This window comes from Macaca mulatta, chromosome X (assembly GCF_049350105.2).
Source record: "Macaca mulatta isolate MMU2019108-1 chromosome X, T2T-MMU8v2.0, whole genome shotgun sequence".
Taxonomy (NCBI): domain Eukaryota; kingdom Metazoa; phylum Chordata; class Mammalia; order Primates; family Cercopithecidae; genus Macaca; species Macaca mulatta.
The window spans coordinates 142,004,473-142,029,927 of NC_133426.1; the positions used below are offsets into that span (position 1 = coordinate 142,004,473).

The window sequence follows — 25,455 nt, forward strand, 5'->3', positions numbered from 1 at the left end:
GCCATGGCAGAGGTATTTAGGTAGAAAATACGAAATTTCTGATATTTAAACATTATTTTAAGGATTGGTAAAACTTTAATAGGTGGAAATTGGGTTAGAAAGGGTCAGGCCTGTACCACCATTCTCATTTCCTAGTCTGGAGCACTCCATCTTAATATTGCCATGTTTTATTATTGTATGTGTTTGTTCATTTGCTTGTTTGTTTTGTTTTTGAGATGGGGTCTCATCTGTTGCCCAGGCTGGAGTGCAGTGGTATGATCTTGGCTCACTGCAACCTCTGCCTCCCAGGTTCAAGCAATTCTGCTGCCTCGGCCTCCTGAGTAGTTGGGATTACAGGCCACCACGGGATTATGGGATTATGTGCCACCACGCCTGGCTAATTTTGGTATTTTTTTCTTCTTTAGTAGAAACGAGGTTTCACCATGTTGGCCAGGCTGGTCTCAAACTTCTGGCCTCCAGTAATCCACCCACCTTGGTCTCCCAAAGTTCTGAGATTACAGGCGTGAGTCACCATGCCTGGCTGATAGTGCCAGGTTTTAGTGTGATCATTTTTATTTCTCTGGCATGAATGCCCAGTGATGGCACTTATCATGGGTCATATAATTAGTATCTGTTTCATTTTAAATAAATTTCCAAACTGTTTTTCAGGGGCTATACCATTTTACATTCCCACCAGCAATGTATGAATGATCTAGTTTCTCTACATCTTCACCAGCATTTGGTGGTGTTTTACTACTTTCTTTTAATTTTAGCCATTCTGAAAAGTGTACTGTAATGATATTTCATTATTGTTTTAATTTCATTTTCCTACTGACTAATGATGTTGAATAATGCTACGGCTTGCATGTGTCCTCTATAGTTCATGTGTTGAAAAGCTCATCCTCAATGCAACAGTATTGAGAGGTGGGAGCTTTAAGAAGTGATGAGGCCCATGCTAGCTCTGCCCTCATGAATGGATTAATGCAGTTATCATGAAAGTAGATTAGTTATTATGGGAGTGGATTCATGATAAAAGGATGAGTTTGGGTCCCCTTCCCTCCTCTCTCTCACAAATATGCTTTCTTGCCCTTCCACCTTCCACCATGGGATGATGCAGCAACAAAGCCCTCACAAGACACAGGGTCCTCAAACTTTGACTTCCAAGACTCCAGAAATGTACCCCAGAAATTTGTAAATCATTATGTATCAATTAAAAATAAATAAAATCAAAAGAAATAAATATCTGCTCTTTATAAACCGCCCAATCTCAGCTAATCTGCTATAACAGCACAAAACAGACCAAGACAAGTATCTTTTTATTGGCTTATTTTCCATTTGTATATTGCCTCCAGTGAAATGTCTGCTCATTTTGTTTTCTCATTTTCTAACTGAATTATTTGCTTTGCTACTGTTGAGTTTTAAAAATGCTTTATATATTCTAGACACTTAGTACTGTGTTAAACATGTGATTTGCAAATATTTTCTTCCAGTCTGTAGCTAGTTTTTTCATCTTTTTCACAGGTTCTTCCACAAAGCAGAAGTTTTTCAATTTGACGAGGTCCAATTTATCAATTTTTTTCTTTTATGAATCATGTTTTTGGGGTCATGAGTTAATTTATGCATATGCTATAAGATTTAGATCAACATTAATGTTTTCCCTATGGATATCTAATTACACTATTGCCATTTGTTGAAAAAACTATCATTCCTCCATTGAATTGTTTTTGCATCTTTGTAAAACAAATCATTAGTTCTTTCCCCGTTAAGTATGATGTTAGCTGAACAACATACAGCTAACGTGAAAGGTTGTTTTTTTTTTTTTTTCATTTTCTGAAGTTACCCTCTCTTCCTATTTTTGAGGGTTTTTTTAAAAAAAAATCATGAAAAGATGTTGGATTTAGTAAAAAAATTTTTTTTTGCATTGATTAATAGAATCATGTTGTTTTTCTCCTTTAGCCCGTTAATATGGTTGGTTACATTGATTGATTTTTAAACACCGAACCAGCCTTGCATCTCTGGAATACACTCCGTTTGGTTATGGTGTAGAATTGTTACATAGTGCTGAATTCTATTTGCTAATTTTAAAAATATTTTTGCATCTAAGTTATAAGGGATACTGGTTTATAGTTACGTGAATTTTTTTTGTTTTTGCACTTTGTCTGGCTTTGGTATCAGGGTAAAATTGCTCTCATAAACAGAGTTGAAAAAGCATTCCCCTCCCCTTTTCTGGAAGATATGTGGATAATTAGTGTGAATGGTTCATTAAACACTTGGTAAAATTCTCCAGTGAGACCACTGGACCAGGAGATGTATTTTTAAGGAGATTTAAAATTACAAATTCAATCTCCTTCATAATTATAGTACTATTCAAATTCTCTATCTTACATTTAGTAAGTTTTGGCAGTTTGTGCTTTTCAAAGAATTGATACATTTTATCTAAGTTCTCAAATATATGCATGTACAGTTGTTTATAGTATTCTTTTATGTTCTTTTAATGGCTGTAGAGTCAGTAGTGATACCTTGTTTCATTCCTGGTTTTAGTAATTTGTGTCACCTCTTTTTTTTTTTTTTTTCTTTTTCAGTATTGCTAGAGATTTGTTAATTTTATATGCCTTTTCAAAGAAGCAAGTTTTTTTTTCATTGATCTTCTGTACTTTTTTTCTATTTTCAATTTCATTGATTTCTGCTCTTTGCTTTTTCTATCCTTCTCCTTGCTGGCTTTGTTTTGCCCTTCTTTTTCTAGATCCTTAAGGTGGAAGCTTAGATTATCGATTTGATCCTTTTTTCTAATGTAAGCATTTAGTACAATACATTTTCTCTTTAACTCTACTTCAGTGGGGTGCCATAAATTATAGTATGTTGTATTTTCATTTTAACTTAGTTCAATGCATTTTTTATTTCCCTGAGACTTCTGCTTTGATCCATGGATTATTTGGAAATGTGTTCTATAGTTTCCAAACGTTTGGACATTTTCCTGTTATCTTTCTCTTACTAATTTCTAGTTAGATCTCATTGTACCAGGGAATAAACTCTGAGCACTTTTAATTCTTTTAAATTTGTTGAGGTTTGTTTCATGGCCCAGAGTATAGTGTATTTTGGTAGTATGTTCCATGGGTGCTTGAAAAGAACGTGCATTCTGCTGTTGTTGGATAGAGTATTCTATAAATGTTGATAAGATCCTTTTGGTTGACGGTGTTGTTGGGCTCTTTTGTGTCTTTGCTGATGTTCTGCATGGTCATTCTATCGCTTGTTGACAGGGGTGTTGAAGTCTCAACTACAACTGTGGACCTGTTTTTCCTTTCAGTTCTATCAGTTTTCGGTTCACAAATTTTTCAGCTCTGCAGTTCAATACATACACATTTAGGATTCTTAGTGGATTGGCTCTTTTATCATTATATAATGGTCCTCTCTGTTCCTGCCTTTCTGTAGATTATTTGAACATTGTTTTAGAATTCAATTTTGATTTTTCTACATTAGTTCTTAGTTTATCTCTTTGTACAACTTTTAAGTGGTTGTTCTAGGTATTACATTATATATACATAACTTATCACAGTCTACTAATGTCATTATTTTACCAGCCTGGGGAAATAATAGAAACTTGATCTCTCTTTGTATTCCTTTACCTTCCCTCATTTATAATATAATTGTCTTGAATAGTCCCCTTGCCTATATTGACAATGAGTTCAGGGTAGTGTTATTGTTTTTGTTTCAACCATCAACAATAATTCAGAAAGTTCAAGAGGAGACCAAAAATCTATAGTATTCACTTTTATTTTTATTCATTATTTTAATCTTTCTTTCTTCCTGATAATCTGAGACTCTTTTAGTTATTATTTCCTGTCTGTTTATAGACGTTCATGAACCATTTTTCCTCACTGGCATCATATTCCCTTAATCTTCATGTGAAGATTCATGTCTTGAATTCACCTTCATTCTTGGAGGATATTTTTGCTTGATATACAACTTTGGATTGATAGTTCTTTTCTTTCAGCACTTAGGTCACTTTTTTCTGTCCTCTATGGTTTCTAATAAGAAAATCATAATTATTTGAATTGTCTTCCCTATCTGTAAAATGCCATTTCTCCCTTCATGATTTCAAACTTTCCGTTTTCTATTTAGTTTTCAGAATTTCTAGGGTGATTTGTCTAGGCCTGGATATCTTTTGGTTTATCCCATTTGGGTTAGCTCAAATTCTTGATTTTGTATGTTTATTTCTTTTGTCCAATTTTGGAAATTTTACCCATTATTTTTTGAATACTTTTTTCAGCTCTTCGTTTGAGACTCAGGGGGAGTTGACATGAATGCTAGATCTTTTGTTACAGTCTCACATGTCTCTGAGGTTGTGTTCAATTTTCCCTATCTATGTGCTCTCTGTTATACAAATTGGGAAGGTTTTATTGCTCTATTTTCAACTTCAATGATTTATTTCCTCTGTCTTGTCCATTCTGTTGTTAGGCCACCCATTAAATATTTTAGATTAATTTTTGTATTTCTCAACTCTAAAATTTCAATTTTGTTTCCTCTTTACATCTTTTTTTCTGATATTTTCTATTATTTTAATTTTTAGTTTAGGTTCAGGGGTACATGTGCAGGCCTGTTATATAGGTAAATTGCATATCACAGGAGTTTGGTGTACAGATTATTTTGTCACCCAGGTAATAAGCATAGCACCCAATAGGTAGTTTTTTGATCCTCTCCCTCCTACCACCCTCCACTCTCATGTAGGCCACAGTGTCTGTTGTTTTCTTCTTTGTGTTCATATGTTCTCAATGTTTAGCCCCCACTTACTTATAAATAAGAACATACCTTATTTGGTTTTCTGTTCCTGTGGTAGTTGGCTTAAGATAATAGCCTCTATCTCCATCCTTGTTGCTATGAAGGACATGGTCTTCTTCTTTTTTATGGCTGCATAGTATTCCATGTTGTAAGTATGTATGTATGTATTTTAGAGACAGGATCTTGCTCTGTTACCCAGGCTGGAGTGCAGCGATGTGATCATGGCTCACTGCAGCCTTGAACTCCTGGGCTCAGGAAATCCTCCTGCTTCAGCCTCCCAAGTATCTTGGACAACAGGCTTATACCATCACAACCAGCTAATTTTTCAATAAAAATTTTTGTAGAGACAGAGTCTTGCTATATTGCCCAGGCTGGTCTTGAACTCCTGGGCTCAAGCGATTCTCCCACCTTAGCCTCCCAAAGTGCTGGGATTACAGGCATGAGTCACTATGCCTGGCCCTTCTAGAAGTATTTTTATAATAACCCCTTTAAAATGTTTTTTGGCTAATTCTAACATCTCTGTCATCAATAGTAGTTGGCATCTACTGATTGTCTTTCTTCATTGTTAGAGACCTTCCTGGTTCTTTGTGTAACAAGTGAGTTTTTATTGAATCTTGGACATTCTTATATTATGTCAGAGACTTTGGCTGTTACTTAAACCTTTGGTTTTAGCTGGTTTCCTATGACACTGTTTTAGCAGGGAAAGGGGAGACACTGCCTTCTTACTGAAAGATGGAAGAAATCCAGGCTTACCAGTTGGCCTCCATTGATACCTGTGGGGGGCAGTGGGGTCATTACTGCTGTGAAACGTTGGTACTTCTGGGTTCTCATATGGTCTCCTTTATACCCAACTGTCTGAGAGGGGTTAGAATGCCTTAGTACAGCTCTTCATCTGGAGTCACTGACACAGGGCAGGTATAGGAGTGTGCAGTGGATTATTTTCCACTGGGTAGTGACGAAGTCCTGACTCTCCACTAGGCCTCCTCTGCCAACATCCTAGAAGGTGCACTGGAGCACCTTGTTACAGCCTGTTAAGGATAGAAGTCTAGACACCCCACTAGGAATTTATTTGCTTGTGTTCATTGATGCCACAGTATTTTCTATGGGGTTTGGTTGGAGTAGAGCAATTATTACCCAAAAGTTTCCACTCTTGCTAGATTGCCCCTTTCCTTATCATCTAGCTAAAGAGACCAGGCTTTCCTTGGGGCTTTTTTGCCTACATCTTTTGGCACTTGGGGTTGCCAGTTTCCCTAGTACTCAGTCTGGGATATATGAAGCAAAAAGGAAACTTACCACCAAGGTCCCTACCTTATTTGCCACCTTCTCTCCACTTTTCAGTGTCTTATGTTTGTTTTATTTATTTATTTTTTGAGACAGGGTCTCACTCTGTCACTCAGGCTGGAGTGCATTGGCATGATCATGGCTCACTGCAGTCTCAACCTCTGAGACCCAAGCGACCCTCCCACCTCAGTCTCCCACATACCTAGGACTACAGACATGTGCCACCACAACCAGCTATTTTTTTTTTTTTTGTAAAGATGGGATCTCACTGTGTTGCCCAGGCTGGTCTCAAACTCCTGGACTCAAGTTATCCTCTCACCTTGGCCTCCGAAAGTGCTGGGATTACAGGGGTGAGCCACCGTGCCTGGCTTGTTCTATTTTTTAAAGTCCAAAGTTTTTAGCTGTACTTAGTGGGAAGAGTAGTGGTGGGGGGGGGGAGGAATATCTACTCTATCTTTCTGTAAATGGAAGTCTCCAAATTTATTTTGAAATTCAGAATTTGGGGGATTTTAAGATGTTAATGTGATGCACAATGGTTCTCAAATAAGTGTGCATCAGAATTTCCTGGAGGGCTTGTTTAAACAGATTTCTGGGCTCATGTCCCAGATATTCTGATTGAGTAAATGTGGGTGGGGGTTGGGAATTTGTATTTCTAACAAATCCTATCCAATACTGCTGTTTAAGGATCACATTTTAAGACTACTGCCTTAAGATATTTAGCTCAATGATTCTCAACTTTGACTACTTATTAGAATCATTTAGTGAGCTTACTTTTTTTAAAAAAAAAGAATGTCCAAGCACTACCTATTCCCTATCCCCCAGATATTTTGATTCTGTTGGTGCAGAGTGAGACCTGGGAATTCTGTAGTTTTAAAAGTTTCCCAGACATGAATGTTCATAGCAGAGTTATTTATAATAGCTAAAATGTGGAAATAACCTAAATATCCATCAATTAATGAATAGATAATAAAAATGTGTTATATTTATACAATGGGATATTTAACCATAAAAAGAAATGAAATATTATACATGCTACAACATGGATGAACCTTGACAACATATGTAAAGTGAAAGGAGTCAATCATGAAAGGTCACATAGTATGTGATTCCATTTACATGAAATGTCTAGAATAGGCAAATCCACAGAGCCCAAACTTAGACTTGTGGTTGTCAGGGTTGGTAGTGTTGTATGTGTTGGGGGGGGGTGCTATGGTTTGAATGTCTTCTCTAAAACTCATGTTGAAACTTAACCTCAAAGTGGCAGTATTGAGAAATGGGGCCTTTCAAAGGCGATTGGATCATGAGGGCCCTCCTGACATGCATAGATTAATACAATAATGGATTAAATGGTTAATGGATTAATGGGTTATCATGGGAGTGAGACTAGTGGCTTACTCTATCTATCTATCTATCTATCTATCTATCTATCATCTATCTATTTATTTACTTGTAGACGAAGGATCTCACTCTGTCACCCAGGCTGGAATGCAGTGATGGGATCAGAGCTCACTGCAGCCACCAATTCCTGGACTCAAGTAATCCTTCCACTTCAGCCTTCCAAGTAGCCAGGACTACAGGTGCATGTCACCATGCCTGGATCAGTTTTTATGTTTTGTAGTGATGGGGTCTCACTATGTTGCCCAGGCTGATCTCAAACTCCTGGCCTCAAGTGATCATCCCACCTCAGTCTCCCAAAGTGTTTGGATTACAGGTGTGAGACACTATGCTCAGCCAAGACTTTATAAGAAGAGGAAGAGAGACTCGAGCTAGCATGCTCAGTCACCTTGCCATGTTGGGACTCTAGAAAGTGCCCACCAGCAAGAAGGCTCTCACCAGATGCAGTCCCTCAACCTTGGACTTCTCAGCCTCCGTAACTGCAAGAAATGAATTTCTTTTTAAAATAAATTGCCTAGTTTCAGGTATTCTGTTATAAGCAACAGAAAACTGACTAAGACGAGGGAAATAGAAAGTGACTGCTAGTGGCCATGGAGTGGTTTCCTTTTGGAGGTGAAGAAATGTCCTGGACTTAGAGTTGTGATGGTTATATGACCTTGTGAACATACTAGACACCATTGAATTGTATTGTTTAACAAGATGAATTTTATGGTATGTGAATTTTGTTGTGATTTAAAAAAAAATCCCTCTCGGGTGATATCCAATATATTCCAGAAACTGAAACAACGTTATGCCTCACAAGAAGTTGCAATGATGACAGGAATGATTGAGACTTTTTAAAGTCCAGGTAAAGGATTTGTAATTATTTCTTTAAGTTAATGTTTTTTAAACTTTTCTGAGCAGAAGAATCACCTGAGAACTTGCTAAAAATATAGCGTTCCAGACCCCTCCAGTGAGGATTTAGATCTCGGATTGTGATCAGATTTAGGTTAAGAGTGATACCTGTAATATGTGTGTGTGTGTGTGTGTGTGTGTGTGTGTGTGTGTGTGTGTGTGTGTTTAAAAATGCCTAGAGTGAATTTCAATAGATTTAGGGCTACATGTGGTTTTTGGTTACATGAATGACTTGTACAGTGGTGAGGTCTGAAATTTTAGCGCACCTGTCACCCGAGTAGTGTACACTGTACTCAATATGTAGTTTTTATCCCTCATCCCCCTTTTACCCTCCCTGCTTCTGAGTCACCAATGTCCATTATACCACTCTGTATGCCTTTGTGTACTCATAACTTAGCTCCCACTTGTATTTTGGCTTTTCATTCCTGAGTTACTTCGCTTAGAATAATGGCCTCCAATTCCATCCAAGTTGCTACAAAAGACATTATTTCATTATTTTTATGGCTGAGTAGTATTCCATAAATACACAATATATACCGTATTTCATTAATCCACTCATTGGTTGATGGGCACTTAAGTTGGTTCCACATGTTTGCAATTGTGAATTGTGCTGCAATAAATACATGTGTGCAGGTATCTTTTTCATATAATGACTTCTTTTCCTTTAGATAGATACCCAGTAGTGGGATTGCCAGATTAAATGCATGGTAGATCTACTTTCAGTCTTTGAGAAATCTCCATTCTATTTTCTGGAGTGATTTTGATGTTCAAGCAAATTTGGGTAACAGCCTTAAGTGATGAGAAGCCAATGAAAGCTTTTTCTCTTTTAATTGAAAATTGTTATTTTCTCAAATATCTCATTGTTTTGGTAGTTTATTAGACTAGAGTTAATTTATCCAGAATTTTAATTTACCACACATGTTTGTCAAGGAGCAATTAAGTGTATTTCTATTGTGTTAAACATTGGGAAATGGTCTGTTTATTTGTAAAGTCCATTCGATTTTAAGTCTAATTATGTATCTGTAATTAGTTCCCACAGTTAACAGATGTGAATTTGTGTCAACTGCAGATTTCTAACTGCTTTCTCATCGTTTCTCCCATGTTGTTCCTTCGTCATTTTATCTATGTGTAGCACATTTCTAACATTTACATCATTTATCCAATGTTTTGCAAAATGGAAAATCTCCCTTCTGACAGCTTTTTAAAAAATTCAAACAACAAAGAAAAAAATTAAAGTTATTCACAGACTCGTGCACTTCCCAGAAATAACTTCTGTTAACACTGTGGTATATATACTTCCAGATATTTTATGCATATATACAAAAATGGAATCATACTATACCTTCTGTCTTTTTTAGTTAATATGTTGGACATCTTTTTGTGTCAATGCTTTAAATATTTACCTTGTCTACCTTAATGATTGCATAGTATTATGTTGTATGTATACAACTGTCCCTTGGTGTCTCCCCACCACAGGGGACTGGTTCCAGGACCCCCTCAGGTAACAAAGTTGGAGGATGCTCAAGTCCCTTATATAAAATGGCAGTATTTGCATATCATCTACACTCATCCTCCCATATACTTTAAAGATGATTTAAATAATCTAGAGATGTCTAGATTATTTACAATAATGAAAACAATGTAAATGCTATATAAATAATTGCTATACTGTATTGTTTTAAAATTTGAATTATTTTTATTATTGTATTCTTATTTTAAAAATATTTTCCATTTGTGGTTGGTTGAATCAGTGGATGTGGAATCCATGGAAATGGATAGCCAATTGTATATTAAAACTTATGTAACCAGTATCCTTTTGAAAGACTTAAATGATGGTACAATACTATACCACTTCTTGGATGAATGAAGTAGATCTGCATGTGCTGCCATAAAAAGACATCCAGGAAGTAGTATTAGGTTAAAAGAAAACCCTAAACTAAATTGCAGAACAGTATGTGAGCTATGGTCCTATTATTGTAAAAATGTTTGTGACATGTATGTATATAGGCATATACCTACATACCTAGAATACACACATACTCACACCTAGAAGAATGCCTGGAATGCAACATATCAAATGTTAACAGTAATTACCTCTGACGAATGAGACATCTATTTTTTTGGGTACACATCTATATTATCGCAAATCTGAATTTGTTACAATGAACAAGCAAAGTATGTTTTCTGTAGCTATATATATATATATTCAGAATATATATGTTTAGAATATATAAATTTGGAATAGATTTATGAAATTCCATGTGGAAGTTGTGTTTTTGTGAAAGTTGACAGTTTTAGAGCAGGAGTATGTAAACAATTAGAGCTGAGCCTTAGTTTAATCTGGAGAAAGGCATGTACCAAGGACAAGGATAGATGGCAGAGACACTATAGAAAGGAAAAACCATAGGACCTGACAACTAATTCTATGTAAGTGCAGAGATAAGGGTGAGTTAAAAAAAGCTCAGTCACTGAAAGAACTTTGGAGATAGCATTAACCTGAGTAGGGAAGCCAGAGGAGCTGATTTTAAAGGGGAAATCATGACTTCAGAGCCTAGAAAGATGTATTAGTTGCCTACTGTTACAAAATACCCTCAAACTTAGTGGCTTAAAACACTAATAATCATCTATTATTTATATGGCTTCTGTAGATCAGGAATTCAGACTTAGGCTCAGCAAGGAAAAGTTGTTTCTGTCTCACGATGTCTGTGTCCTCAGCTGGAAGATCCAAAAGCTGAGAGCTGGAAATCATCTGATGGTTCTTTCACTCACATTGTCTCACAATTGATGTCAGGCTGGTGACTGGTGTCAGCTGGGGGCCTAGCTGGGACTGTCAGCCAGAACATCAACATGGAGCCTCTTCAGGTGGTCTGGCTCCCTCACAACATGGTGGTTGGGTTCCAAAGGAGAATATCCTGACAGAGAGAGAGAGAGATCCAGGTGGAAGCCATATTTACTTTTAGAAGCTTGTCTTGGACATCACGCAGCATTGCCACTGCTGTACAACATTGACCAGTGTGGTTATAAGCCCCCTTCCCCATATTTAAGAGTGGGAAACACAGACCCCACCTCCCAGTGGGAAGAGTGTTAGTCACATTACATTGTAAGGGCATGCGGGGTGGGATAAATGTATAGGTATGGCTATCTTTTAAAAATGAATCTGTCGCACTGCATTGTACTTTAAGGTGAATTCGACTATTCATGGCTTAATGAATTATCACTTTGAGAAAGATGGGCATTTGGCTAAGGAACCCAGGATCCCCCAATGCCTTAACCTAAATGAACAACTCACTAAAGGTGGGGAAGCTACACTGTTAAAGGACCATGATTTGAGGAAGGGTGCTTTAATCTTTAAAAGGCCCAATATAAAAATTAAAAAGACTCAAAAAGTCTTTAATATGGCATACAAAGTCCTCTATGATCTGGCTTTTTGTCTAATTCTTGGATTTCATCTTCCAACTATTCCTTAACTCATGCCTTAAGTACAAGGTATGCCAAATGTCTAGAAGTTCTTTGAACATACTATTTGAGGTCAGGTTCTCTAGAAGCAGGGGTTCAGGTCCTCGTAATTTACTACAGGAGAGTTTCCGGAAGAAGGGGGTGAGGGAAGCAGGATAGGGCAGGGGAGGAACCTAAGCAAGAATGTGAACTCACTTGGAGAGAGGGTTTGGCTGCTTCCCCAAATCTGGGAATCACGAATGACACCACAAAGATGATCCCATCTTTGTTAGGCAGTCATTGGGTGCAGGTTGTGGGGGATGGCGGGGGGGATGTGACTTGGTGCCAAAGAGGCTCCCATTCTTGAGGACAACTTTTAAAGTTGTCCTCAAGAAGGGGAGGGGGCAGCCGACATTCACAGCAGCTGTGGGATGGGTGCAGTGGCCAATAAAGAGCACCTGAGCAGACCACTAGCTGGGGCTACACACACATTAATCTGTTTCAAGGCTTCAGACCCTGGCTCCTACTAATCCCTTTATTTTGGGAGACAACTGCTTCTATTTTTCTTTTCATTTTTTTTGAGACCAAGTCTCGCTCTGTCACCCAGGCTGGAGGCCAGTGGCATGATCTCAACTCACTGCAGCCTCTGCCTCCCAGGTTCAAGTGATTCTCCTGCCTCCACACCCGGCTAATTTTTGTATTTTTCGTACAGACAAGGTTTCGCCATGTTGACCAGGCTGGTCTTGAACTCCTGACCTCAAGTGATCTGCCCACCTCGGCCTCTCCAAGTGTTGGGATTACAGGCGTGAGCCACCACACTCGGCCTCAACTGCCTCTTTTTCATCATGAATTCTTCCTTTCAGGACAAGTTCAGATACCACCTCCTCCAGGAGTCTTTCCCTGATGACTGGCTAAGTCCTACCCTTCTGTGATCACATAGAACCTTGTGCATTTCTCTCTCTCTCTCCTCTCTCTCTCTCTCTCTCTCTCTCTCAGAGCATTTCCCACACTCTATTGAAAATATTTGTTTCTATTCTGGCCTTCCCCAGTGGAATAGAAGCTCATCAAGGCAGAAGCCATGTCCTGTTTATCTTTTCACCCTAGGCATTTAGCAAAGTGTCAAGTAGAGCAGGTCTAAGTAAATATCTGATGAACTGAACACTAAGTAAATGATTTCTGTGGCTGTACAAGGCCAGCCAGCTCTGCTATCAATAGTTCTTCGTTCTCCATTTGGTAGAAGGGAAACAGGCAAAACTGGGAAAATTAAGTCATTTATGACAAATAAGCTAGGTATAGGGGTTCTTACTACACCTAAGTAAAAATATGATCCTACTATTGTTACATTTTAAAGGACATATTTACAAAAAAGGTAACAACAGACAGTGGGGCCTACTTGAAGGTGGAGGGTGGGAGGAGGGAGACGAGCAGAAAAAATAACCATTGGATCCTAGGCTTAGTTCAACAAATTCCCGTGACATGAGTTTGCTATATAACAAATCTTCACATGTGCTCCCAAACCTAAAATAAAAGTTAAAATAAAATAAAGGACATGTTCAAACATAGTTTAAATGTTGTCATTTAGAAAACATAGCCTTAAGGAGAAGAGGGAAGAATGATGAAACTTATGCTTTAGCAAGAATCAAAATGTTTCTTTTTTGTTAGTGGAAATGTCTTGGTATAGAAGCTGTTTAAGGATTTTTCACAATACTAATCCTCCCCAGAAGTTAAAAGGGAAACTAAAGGCATGTAAGTACTATGGACTAAATAAGTTGCAAAGAACCCAGCCAGGAGAAAAGCAGTGAGGGGATGAATTTAAGTAATATAGAAGGTAGAAATTCAATAGTACTTGCTGGTCTGGTGGACGTGGAGGAGGAGAAGAGAGAGAAGCATTTAGGTTTCTGGAGGCAAGAGAGGCTGAGGCTGGCTGTGGCAAGGTCCTCCCCACCTGAATGCTTAGAATTCACTCTCTGTGCACTGCGTACATCCATGGTGTTCCATACACAGAATAATGACCCTCTTGCCTGTGAGTTCCACAGGGGGCATGGGCAGTGGCTTCAGGGTGGTGAGGTATGAGGAGAACACCACAGAAAATGTGAAGGGGAAAGACCAAGATTCCAGGGCCTCAGCCCAGAGGCTCCAACGCCCTGACTTGTGAGAGGAAGTTACCCAAGTGGCAAGACTCGCTGGGGAGCTTTGTGCGGGCTGCCCTGGGTCAACTTTCATCACCAGCTATTTTTATTTTTAGCCTACACCACCTCTCAGAGTAACCAAGTCTATAAATGTCCATATAACTTGCTGTGCCTGAGCCCTGGGCAGAACGGAGCCACTAAGCCCTGGGCAGAAGGGAGCACTAAGATTGTGCTACGCATTTGGCTGCCCTTGATCAACAGATGTCTGGATCTCACCTCAGCTCTCTGGGAACCCCAACACTGCCACCACTCCTCACCCCTCACCAGCCCTTCTCCCATCAGGTTTCAGAAAGAGGATTTCCTGAGCATGGGTACAACAACTGTCCATAGGCAGATCACAGCAAAATCAGGTCCCATACAGTCCTCCAAGATGGGTTATCCAAGGCCAGTCTTTTGTGGGCTGAGGGAGGGCAGTCTTCATGCCTGGATGACTCACTCTCTCTGGCCCCTCTGCATCCTGCTGCACTGCAGGGCAGTGCCCAGGTTTCCTGTGCTTCTCTGCCAGTGAGCTGGTTCCATGCTGGGCTTCTTCTAATGTGTGTCTGGGCTCTTAGACACCCAGCACATACCTTCTCGTTCTGGTATTGTTCCTGCAGAGAGGAGAAAAAGAGCTTGAGCTCGGAGGTCAGGCAGCTGACCAGCGGAGGAACCCCAGTTTCCTCACGTTCACCTGGGAAAAATAGTAGGCCCTACCTCACAAGATTGGTGCCTTGAGATAAGATGTGCAAAGTGCCAAGGCCTTTACCTTATACATAGTTAGTGCTTAAAAAAAGCAGCACTCACAACTGTAGTGTATTCCCCCAAAATCTGTTTGGGAAGCTTCTCCCCTCCTCGAGGCTTATTTTTATACTTTGCTCAGTCAGCTTCCTAGTAATTTTTACATGGGTGGCCCACAGACAAGTCAAACTCACCTTGCCCTCTGCACAAAGATTAACTTTTTACCTGACTTTATTTCTTCCATGGTAGTTATCACCATCTGACATACTAGATATTTACTTGTTTATTTATTATAAATGTGCCAAGACAGGGAATCTTGGCCTATGTATCTAGATCTTGGAACAATACCTGGCACTGCTTACAAAATATTTGTTGAATAACCTCCACCTGCCCCAAAATGCATCTCTTCCTTTGTCTTCTGTTTCAGTGAGTAGCCCCACAATTTCCCTATTGCCCAAGCCAGAATGCTGATCACCCTTGACTCCTCCCTTTTCCTACACCCCATGTTCAGTCAATGGCTAGGACCTGACTACCCTACCGTCTAAATGTACCTGGCACCCATACACTTCTCTCCACCCTCTTGTCACCACTACAATTCAGCCCACCTAAATTATAGAAATAGACTCCTCGCTTGTCTTCTGGATTCCATTTTTGTCCTCATCTAACCCATGCTCTGTGCTGAAGATAGAAGAATATCACCGAAACCTGATCTGTTGAGAATCATTCAATGGTTCCTCGTTGTCTCCACAATAAAATTCAACTCCTTACAGGGCCGACTAGGCCCTGCATGATCTGGCTCCTGCTAACCTCTTCAAACTCATTTCTATCCATTTCTCCCCTCTTCCTATTCCCCTACTCCAGCTCCTTTGCATTACAGTCATACAGAACTTCCTTTTTTTTCCAAGGGGTCTCTGTCAGTCTCTCTCACCATCTCATCCACATTCCCCATTTCCTGCCTGGGACACTCTTCCTCCTTCGGTGTGTCATTCCTCACCCCCCACCAGCCTCCTTCACCAGGATAATTCCTAAGCAAAGTCAGATCCTGTAAGAAACCTTCTCTGTATGCCCCCCTGACATCTCCACCCCCTCTAGAATATACTTTCCTTCTTGGTGCTTCCATAACACCCTGTATTTCCTCTCTTATAGCACTCAATATAATATCACATCTATTATTTTGACTATTTTCCCCACTAGAATGTAAGCTCTACAAGGGCCAGAACTATATCTATTCTTGCTTTTATTTAACACAAATAGAGCTTACTCTGTGCTTAGCATGTCTCTAAGCTCTTCATGGGCTGGGCACGGTGGCTCACACTTGTAATCCCAACATTTGGGAGGCTGAAGTGGGAGGAATGGTTGAGCCCAGGAGTTTGAGACCAGCCTGGGCAACATAGCAAGACCATGTCTCTAAAAAAAAAAAAAAATAAATAAGTATTCATTCATTTAATCATCATTACAATCCAAAGAAATATTATTATTATTACCGTTATACAGATGATGAAGTTGAGGCAGAAAGAGGTTAAGTAAACTTGTCCCAGGTCACATAGCTGGTAAATGGCAGAGCTGGAATTTGAACCCCCAAATCCAAGCTCTTAACCACTACAATATGCTGTTTCCCTTTTTCCCACATGCATACTCATTGCCCGTCATATAGAAGGTCCACCCAAGCAGTATTTGAATAAAAGAAAGAAAGAATGACTAAGTGAATAAAGATTGTGGAAATAACAGTCCTTTGTGGAGACAGTGAGAGGAAAAGAGGTAGCCATGGAGTGAGACAAAGATTAACAGTCAGTGAAGGTGAAAACAAATGGTCCAAGGTGTAGGAAGACCCCAGGTGAAATTGCAGGAGATGAAAAACAAGGTAGTTGGGAGTCGGAGCTCAGGAAGGCATGTAACAAGTAGCTCTGCAATCAACAAAGGAAATACAGAACACACCATTGGACTTGGCCAGAAGTAGGCCACTGGGGACCTCTGAGCCGTTTCCATGGAGTGCAGGGAAAATAACCAGATTGCATGGGCTTGAGGAGACAGAGGGTGCTGGAGAAACCAGACAGGGAGATTTTACTCCCCTCTAAACCAAGAAAGGCGGGCTTTGGGAGGGGGTAGTCACCAGGTTAAGTAAGGTCTTTTTGTCAAGATGTAGTGATTAGGGCCGGGCCTGGTGGCTTATGTCTATAATCCCAGCACTTTGGGAGGCTGAGTTGGGACGATCGGTTGCATCCAGGAGTTCAAGAGCAGTCTGGGCGACATAGTGAGACCCCATCTCTATAAAAAAAAATAAACATTAACCAGGCATCGTGGCAAGCACCTGTAGTCCCAACTACTCAGGAGGCTGAGGTGGAAGGATCACTTGAGCCAGGGAGGTTGAGGCTCTAGTAAGTTGTGGGCACACCACTGTACTCCAGCCTGGGTGACAGAGTGTGACCCTGTCTCAAAAATAAAAATAAAAATAAAAATATAGTGATTAGGGACTGCTTAAAAACAAGAGGTGACAAATCTTGGGAGAGTGAAAAATCAAACTGACTCTCACCAAAACAAAGCATCAGCTGTATGGTGGCGGATCACACCACAACATAAAATGTAAACATGGGGCAAAGTCTGTGAACATTTGTGTGAAGGGAATGAAGACCAGGAGAGCAGTATATGAAGAGCAAGGACTTGAAGAGGAAAGAGGAAACTCTTTTCAAGAGCTCACAATTTCAAAAAAGTGAGAAAATCGAAAAGAAGACAGGATGGTTAATGCAGGTCATACAGCCTGATATTTGGGAGCAGTTGGAAGAGGATTTGACTGAAGGAGACAAACAGTGAGCAGTGGCCCCAGAAAGAGCCATTTCATAAGGAAGCATGAGTAGAACAAAAGGGAAGTTGCCAGGGTTCTGGGTAAGCAGTGAGGACTGTCAGTTCAATGCCTTGGCCTGAAGGGGCCTTCTGGAGCCCAAATCCAAATGGCCCTGGATCCTCAGGGACAGGGGAGCTGGGTCTACCACCCTGCTTCCATGAGAGATGGCAGGCAGGAGGCAACATGGGAGGGCTGGGTAACCCTAGGAAAGGAGCTATAGGATAATACCCCAAGCCCCTGGAAATATGATGAAAGAATGAAAACCACAGCACATTTGACAATTTCTTTCAATAACCATGTATGGAGCAAGTACTTTGCGCCAGGCATTGGTTATAGGCTCTAGCTGCTCTCAAGGAGTTTACATTCTAGTACAAGAAACAAACCCAAGGCAGAAAGAACTTACAACACGAAGAGGCTGATGTTCTGTAGTAGAGAAAGATGTAGAAAGGGCTTTGTATGGGCTAGTGTTGATGTATGCCAAAGAAACACAGTGGAGAAGTCTACACACTTTCCAGCATAATACAGAGCTTACTTTCCTCCAGGAAGTGATGAAGAGAAGGTTCTTGGTGATAGCTTGGGGTCTGGTTTAATCTGAATAAGCCCATAAATCCATTACATGGTTATTTTTTTGTATATTGCCATTTTTGTAGTTTATACTGAGACGCAAATATTTTTCAATTCTATGTTTACATCATTTCAATTCCATTTGCATTTATGCCAGAAAGAATCAATAACATGTCTTGTTAGAAAAAAATAAATACGTTAAAAGGCATTCACCTGCATGGGGAGAATATCTTGTCCCTAGAAGGTCACTCTGTGGGACCATGCATATGCTCGACCACAGGAGCATTGTGTGACTGAGAGTATTTTCGCTTCACTAATGCTGGTAAGTCATTTTTGAAAATTGTCTCAGTAATATTCACATTGGAATAACTTTTACAATACTTCTAATGTAATTTTTAACATAGCCCTTTTTCTGATTATAAAAGTAAGGCACACTCATTGAAAAGTTGGGAGGAAAGTATAAAGGAGATTTTTAATGTCATCTTAAAATACCATTTGTAAACTGGGGTATATCATGGCTCAGCAGTCCTTATTCTCCTCTCTCATACACACATACATATATAGATATTCACAAAATAAAATATAAACTCCTTATGGGAAATCTTACGATTCTTCAACCAAAGGGTAGTCTAAGCAACAAATCAACCCAAAGCATTTATTTGGTGGGCTGAAAGTTTGTATAGTATTACTCAAAATTGACTTTAACAGGCTGGGCACGATGGCTCACACCCAGCAATTTGGGAGGCCGAGGTGGTTGGATCACTTGAAGTCAGGAGTTTGAGACCAGCCTGGCCGACATGGTGAAACTTCATCTCTACTCAAAATACAAAACTTAGCTGAGCGTGGTAGCACATGCCTCTAGTACCAGCTACTCAGGAGGCTGAGGCAGGAGAATCACTTTAAGCTGGGAGGCAGAGGTTGCAGTGAGCCGAGATCACGCCACTGTACTGCAGTCTGGGCGACAGAGCACGACTCGATCTCACAAAAACTGTGAACTAGGCAAAGTTGCTTTCCAGGAAATAATCACATCCCCATCTTAATAATCCCATCCCTATCTAATGTTAGGCAGAATTCTTAGGTGACCCCATGATCTCCAACCCTTGGTGTTACATCTGTATAATATTCTTCCCTTGAGTGTGGGTGGGACCTGTGGCTTGCTTCTAGTCAATAGAATATGGCAAAAGTGATGGAGGTCACTCTCGAGATTATCTACATTATATAAGGCTCCATCTTGGAGTGACAGATTTCTCTGCTGGCCTTGAAGTAGCAGCTATGTTGTGAACAGCCAATGGAGAAAGCCATATGGCACAGACCTGCAACAGAAGGTGGACCTGAAGGTAGTCTCTGGTCACCAGCATACAGCCCCAAGGAAATGAATTCTGCCAGAAATCTGATGGAGCCTGGAAGCCAATTCTTTCCCAGTTGAACCTCCAGATGAAAACAGCCTGGCTGACACTTTGCAGACTTATGAGACTAAGTAGAGAACCCAGGTAAACTCAGACCCCTGACTCATGTAAACTGTGAGATAGTAAATGCTTGTGTTGTTTGAAGCCACCAAATTTGTGATAATTTGTTACACAGTGGTAGAAAACTAACACACTGCCCCCAACAGTCCTATATTTTTTGTACCCTAGCCCATGTAGGCATTGCCCTTCTACATTAACATTTGTATTGGGATGGAAATGGTGGCTTCTAGTATCTTTTTCATACTTATTTCTTCATTAATTCCCTACATTCCACCAGAATGGCCTGAAATGCACCATACATAGTACTATCTTTGGCTGAGTTTTTGTTCATACCATTCCTTCCAACCAGATTCCCTCTCTTCCACCTTTGTGCCTTGTTCATGAAATCCTCTGAATTTGTAGACCACTGGACGATTGTTTCCATAGTACTTTTTAATTTGCATCCTTGTTTGTCCCTGATTCATATACTGCCATATGACTTATTTTAAAATCGTATTTCTCTGAGAATGTATTGAATGTATACATATAATATATAAAAATATATAATACACTGAATATATATATATAATGTGTACATAGAATATATAAAAGACTTTTTATTTTTTTTGAGACGGAATCTCATTCTGTCACCCAGGCTGGAGTACAGTGTCGTGATCTCAGTTCACTGCAACCTCCGTCTCCTGCATTCAAGTGATTCTCCTGCCTCAGCCTCCCAAGTAGCTGGGACTACAGGCGCCTGCTACCATGGCCGGCTAATTTTTGTATTTTTAGTAACGGGAGTTTCACCATGTTGGCCAGGCTGGTCTCAAACTCCTGCCCTCAAATGATCCACTCACCTTGGCCTCCCAAAGTGCTGGATTACAGGCATAAGCCACCGCGCCCGACCAAAAGATATAAAATATTATATATGTGTATGTCATCATTTCTCCTCAATGAAATTGCAAACTCATTGGAGCCCTGGATTCCACATTGTGCATAGTAATTGCCAGGAATACACAAGTCCAAATTTTAAAACTGTGTCATATGAAGTAGTCAATCAAGTGTGGTTGGCTCTTCACAGAGCCAGACCTGAGAGTATCCGACATTGTTACCCTAACCTCAGGGATCTGCATTTTCCTTTACTGAAATGAATATAATGCCATCTGCCATAATTAATTCAAAGACTAAACAAGGCTACCGTGGGTGCCTGGCTCTTCATAGGTGCTCAATAAATGTGAGTTGAGAGCCCGCCCCTGTGGTCCCAGCTACTTGGGAGGCTGAGATGGGAGAATCGCTTGAGCCCAGGAGCCGGACGGTGCAGACTGCTATGATGGGGCCACTGCACTCCATCCTGGGCGATCAAGCGAGATCTTCTTTATTTATTTATATAAATAAATAAATAAATGTGTGAGTTGAATCACAATCTAGGTTTGCAAACCTCCTTGTGTAAAGGCTGCGCAGAGAGAACAGTGGTGGAATTATCACAGGCAGGCCAATGTTTCAAAGAGCTTAGTGAAACTGAAGAAGCTTGTGCATACAAAAGGCCAGTTTAGGTAACTGTGTTTAAGCTTTAGTTTCCTTTTCCACATAGATATATGTGGAATGCAAGGCCAGCAACCGACTCACAAATACTGATCAAGACGGGGGAGGGATCTAAAGGAATGTGAGTACGTCCTGCCAGGAAAGAAGTTTGCTGCTTCTGAAATATTTTCGTCTTCGCCACTGGCAGGATTGATCGATTGCAGTTAGCAAAGCGTTTTCTGTGCAGACTGTCCAAGCATCTGCTTCTGTACTTCTGTGCAACTGTTGCTCAAATTCACTCTTCCTTTCGAATCACCATCTTTGAAGACCGACAGAAAAATCCATCTAAACCACCCGAACTAATCATTTGAACTGCTTCCAAGTCCTTTAAAGGAGAATCCTAGCGAGGGTCCTTAACACTTCCCCTTACCCTCTGCCTGGGTTCAAACTTCAACTCCCAGGGTTCGCCCAAGTCCCTCCCCCAGTCCTGTCATCTAATGAATATGCAAATACCACATAATTGGCAGCCAATGGCTTGGGTTCTGGTCACATGGTGCCGATGGTAGGTGAGCAGACAGAAGTTGTCAGTGAACAGAGACGGCGCTCAGTCTGGGGCGAGCGCTCTAGTGAGCGCGGACGGATGCTTAGGCAGTAGTCCTGGCAGCGGCAGTAGTGGTGGCAGCAGAAGAGAGGAAGGGGGAGGGCCCCGAGGGCTACACACGCTCACACTTTCAAGTTCCCTTGGAGGGAGAGGAGGTGGGGCTGCAGAAAGAGGAGGCCAGGAGCGGTCCCATCCGTCCCGTCCCGTCTACCCCTCTTTCTCTTGCTCCTTGCCCCCCGGCTCTGCGAGAGTTGAGGGTTCGGGTGGCCGTACGCGGCAGTGAGGGCAAGAGGGCCAGGAGAGTGGGGAGCGGAGGCAGGAGTGCGGGAGAAGATGCCCATCTTGCTGTTCCTCATAGACACGTCCGCCTCTATGAACCAGCGCACTGACCTGGGCACCTCCTATTTGGACATTGCCAAAGGCGCTGTGGAGTTATTCTTGAAGGTAAAGGGAGGGGAGGGGAGAGATGGGGAGAGCTCCCGAGGGATTTCGGGGTGTGGATTGAGGTGCTTCTGTAACGTTTGTATCGCCCTCCCCCCTACTTTCCTACGCGACCCCCTCCGTCATCCCTCGCCCCGCAGCTGCGCGCCCGGGACCCGGCCAGCCGCGGAGACAGGTACATGCTGGTCACCTACGACGAACCCCCGTACTGCATCAAGGTAAAGGGGCTACGGGTGGGGGGACAGGCGGGAAGCGGGAGCAAGTCGGCGGGGGCTGCTTATCCCCCTGCCCCCGCCCGAGGCGGTCCTGCGTCGCCCGGCGGGGCGGGCGGCGGGGGGGCGCAGAGGGCGGGCGGAGTGGTGCCGTCGGCGGCTTCGGAGTAGCTGTCGCACCTGGGGTCGGGGAGAGGGGACCAGGGAGGAGCAGCCCCAGGGAGAAACCGCAGGAGGGCCGAGCTCGTGGCGCGACAACCGCAGCTGCCTCGGAACATGGCGGACATTTTGCTTTTGTATGAGCCTGCGAGAGGGAGACTGAGGGCGCTGCTGAGATGGAAAGGAGGGAGGGGAGGGAGGAGCGGGGAAGGAGGGCCAGAAACCCGGAGGGAGGCTGCGAGGCGGTCCCGCCCCTTCGAGGCGCACCGCGCGAGGGTGCGGCCGCGGCCGGGGGGCCGGGCGGAGCCTGCGACTCCGCCCCGAGGTCCTGCGGGCTGGGCGCGCGGGCTTTCCCTGAGCGTGGGCTCCTCCTCCGGCCCCTCCTTCCTCCCCCGGTCTTCCTCCCCCCTCCTAGGGCTCTTCGCCGCTTCTCCTCCTTCTCCCCCGCTTCCTCCCGCTCCCCTCCCCTTCCTGCTGAGAGCGTGGCAGAGCCAGCCGCCGGCCTTCAAAGACCAGACAACCGCCTTTGCACTCGTTGGCCTCTCACCACCCCCGCCCAATCGGAAATCTGTCCGCGATGCCAGCCTCCCCACCCCCAGACCCGGAGAAAGTCATTGCCTTTCTCCTCCGGAACTGGCCAGGTTCAGCCCCGCTCTCAGTTACCTTAGCTACTGTTACTGTTTCATTGGAAATTCCAGCGAAGCAACGACACGGAGGGGGACGTGCCGAGTGCGAACCCACAGGGGAGAGCTTTTTAGGGACCCGCTCTACCTATTTACATCATAAATTAGGTTTGTGCCAGCCACGTAGGAATTAATCCAGGGACAAGAAAGAAAGGAAGGGGAGGACTCAAATGTGAGCATTTGTAATAGTCAAGTTCGATGATTTGATTCTGACCTACAGGAGAAAAGTAGGGAGGACGGCCTCTGGGGAGTAATTGATGTTCCTATGGTGAGGAGATAAAGAACTGCTGCTTTGCCTGCAGTGGCCAGATAAAATGGAATTTAAACTGTTAAACCAACCTGCATAGGAGTCCTGCTTGCATATTGAAAATTTAAAAATACTACCACAATCCTTGACGTTTTTTGTTAGGCTTTTTCTTTTTTCCTCAGAATAATCGTTAATAGTGGTAGGGAGACGCAGTCTGGATGTGTTGTGATCCGTTTCTGTAGAATGAGGTGTTTTAATGAATGGAACCTACCAAGCTGAATAGTTGGCCAAAGAGTGTTCCTTCAAGCATAGGGAAACCAAAGAGAAACTAATTTTGTAACTCGTAGCTTCGGTTAACAGTTTAATTAGTAGGTTCCCCTTAAAACTGTTCTTTTTTTCGATACTTTGTTTTCAGTTTGTGATTCTATCCATTTAGAAAAGTGGAACAAGTAGACATCTTTCAAAATGCCTTAAGCTTTTTAAAAATGTCTGTTTTCCCAAAAGGATGTGATCATTTTTTTCCACATAGAAAAGGAGATGTTTATACATCCTAGGTCTGAATATCTACACCCTTTGACTACTAATATAGATAAGAACCGACCATTTGTAGTGTGACCATTTGAAGACATGCTCCTTAATTGGAAGTAGTAAAAAAGATAAACCACAAAGCAGTGTGCCTTCTTTTCCTTAAAGGAACAACTTATTGGCCGGGTGCGGTGGCTCACGCCTGTAATCCTAGCACTTTGGGAGGTCGAGATGGGCGGATTGCCTGAGCTCAGGAGTTTGAGACCAGCCTGGGCAACATGGTAAAACCCCGTCTTTACTAAAATACCAAAAAAAAAAAAAAAAAAAAAAATATCTGCCGGGTGTGGTGGTGGGCGCCTGTAATCCCAGCTACGCTGGAGACTGAGGCATGAGAATTGCTTGAACCCGGGAGGTGGAGGTTGCAGTGAGCCGAGACCATGCCACTGCACTCCAGCCCGGGCAACAAAGTGAAACTCTGTCGTCAAAAAAAAAAAAAAAAAAAAAAAAGGAACAACTTATTTATCATTTTTCCATATGCCAGGAAGGATTGTTTAAAGATAGTTTTCCATCTATAAAACTTAACAAAACAGTAGTTACAGAAACTTGGGAAAGGAAATAAACCTCATTCTTAATAACCATCATTACATCTTTTAACCTAGCATTGTGATTACAGTGCACATATTACTTTGTATTCTGCTTTTTCCACGATTTTTATCCCATGAATTATTCCAGGTCGCCACATAGCCTTCATACTTAAAATTTTTAATGGCTGTGTAATTCATTCATGCTATTTTAAAGGCTCCAGATAATCCTATAGAACAGACAGGAAAAGTTGGATTTTGTTTTTAGTGGAAATTTCATCAGATAGTTCTTTTTATCCTGCCATTTTTTTCCTAAAGCAAAAAGCACGTTTCCAAGTTGAGTTTGATTTTTTTTTTCGTTACGTAGGTCAGATATATGGGAAGATACTTTTTGTAATATGTTTAATTATTAATCGTTGGTTATCTTCTTCTTAGTCTATCTTTCCAAAGTTTTTCATTTTAGGTGATAACTACATGTTCTAGGAAAGGTTAATGATCTTAACGATGTTCTTGTCATTTTGCTCTCTATACCTGAATTAATAATATGCCATATTTTGGTAGCATTTTCTTTTTCTGAGTCTCTTTTCAATCACTCTCTTGCCAGCCTGCCTCCAACCCTCCTCTCAGCATGTGGTAACTATTTGTTCTTTGCTTTTAGGATCTAACCAGCTTGGAAGGTCTGAAATTTTAGAACATCTGGTGATTTTTTTTTCTTAAAATTTAGTCTAGTCTCACTTGCTAATAGCTGGGAGCCATAAATGTCTGTTTTCTGTCACACTGATTATCAAATAGGTCTTTCTTTGATTGTCAGCGGGCACCTTAGTTCCTACTTAAAAACTTCACTCTCATAAGGTCTTTTCAGCAAAGTGATGTTGGCTAGGATTTTATTGGTAGCTTATTCTTTTGCAGAATATGAGTGTATTTTTTAAAATTTCTCTAAGGTTTGAGGACCATTGTTTCTCTTTTTTCAC

The 25,455-nt window shown here is 41.5% G+C and overlaps 1 protein-coding gene across 12 annotated transcripts in view; it reads left to right on the forward strand.

The window, feature by feature from the left end:
* Positions 1-21,684: 21,684 nt before the first annotated feature.
* Positions 21,685-25,455, forward strand: part of INTS6L (integrator complex subunit 6 like) — a 62,807-nt gene continuing 59,036 nt past the window's right edge. For 11 of the 12 annotated variants that reach the window (XR_013412575.1, XR_013412576.1, XR_013412577.1 and 8 more), the window contains exons 1-2: positions 21,830-22,080; positions 22,218-22,295. Coding sequence is in view for 8 of the 12 variants with exons in the window: in XM_015128223.3 (XP_014983709.1) it covers positions 21,970-22,080; positions 22,218-22,295 (189 nt within the window). In the remaining 4 variants the exon portion in view is untranslated. 12 annotated transcript variants of the gene reach the window in all.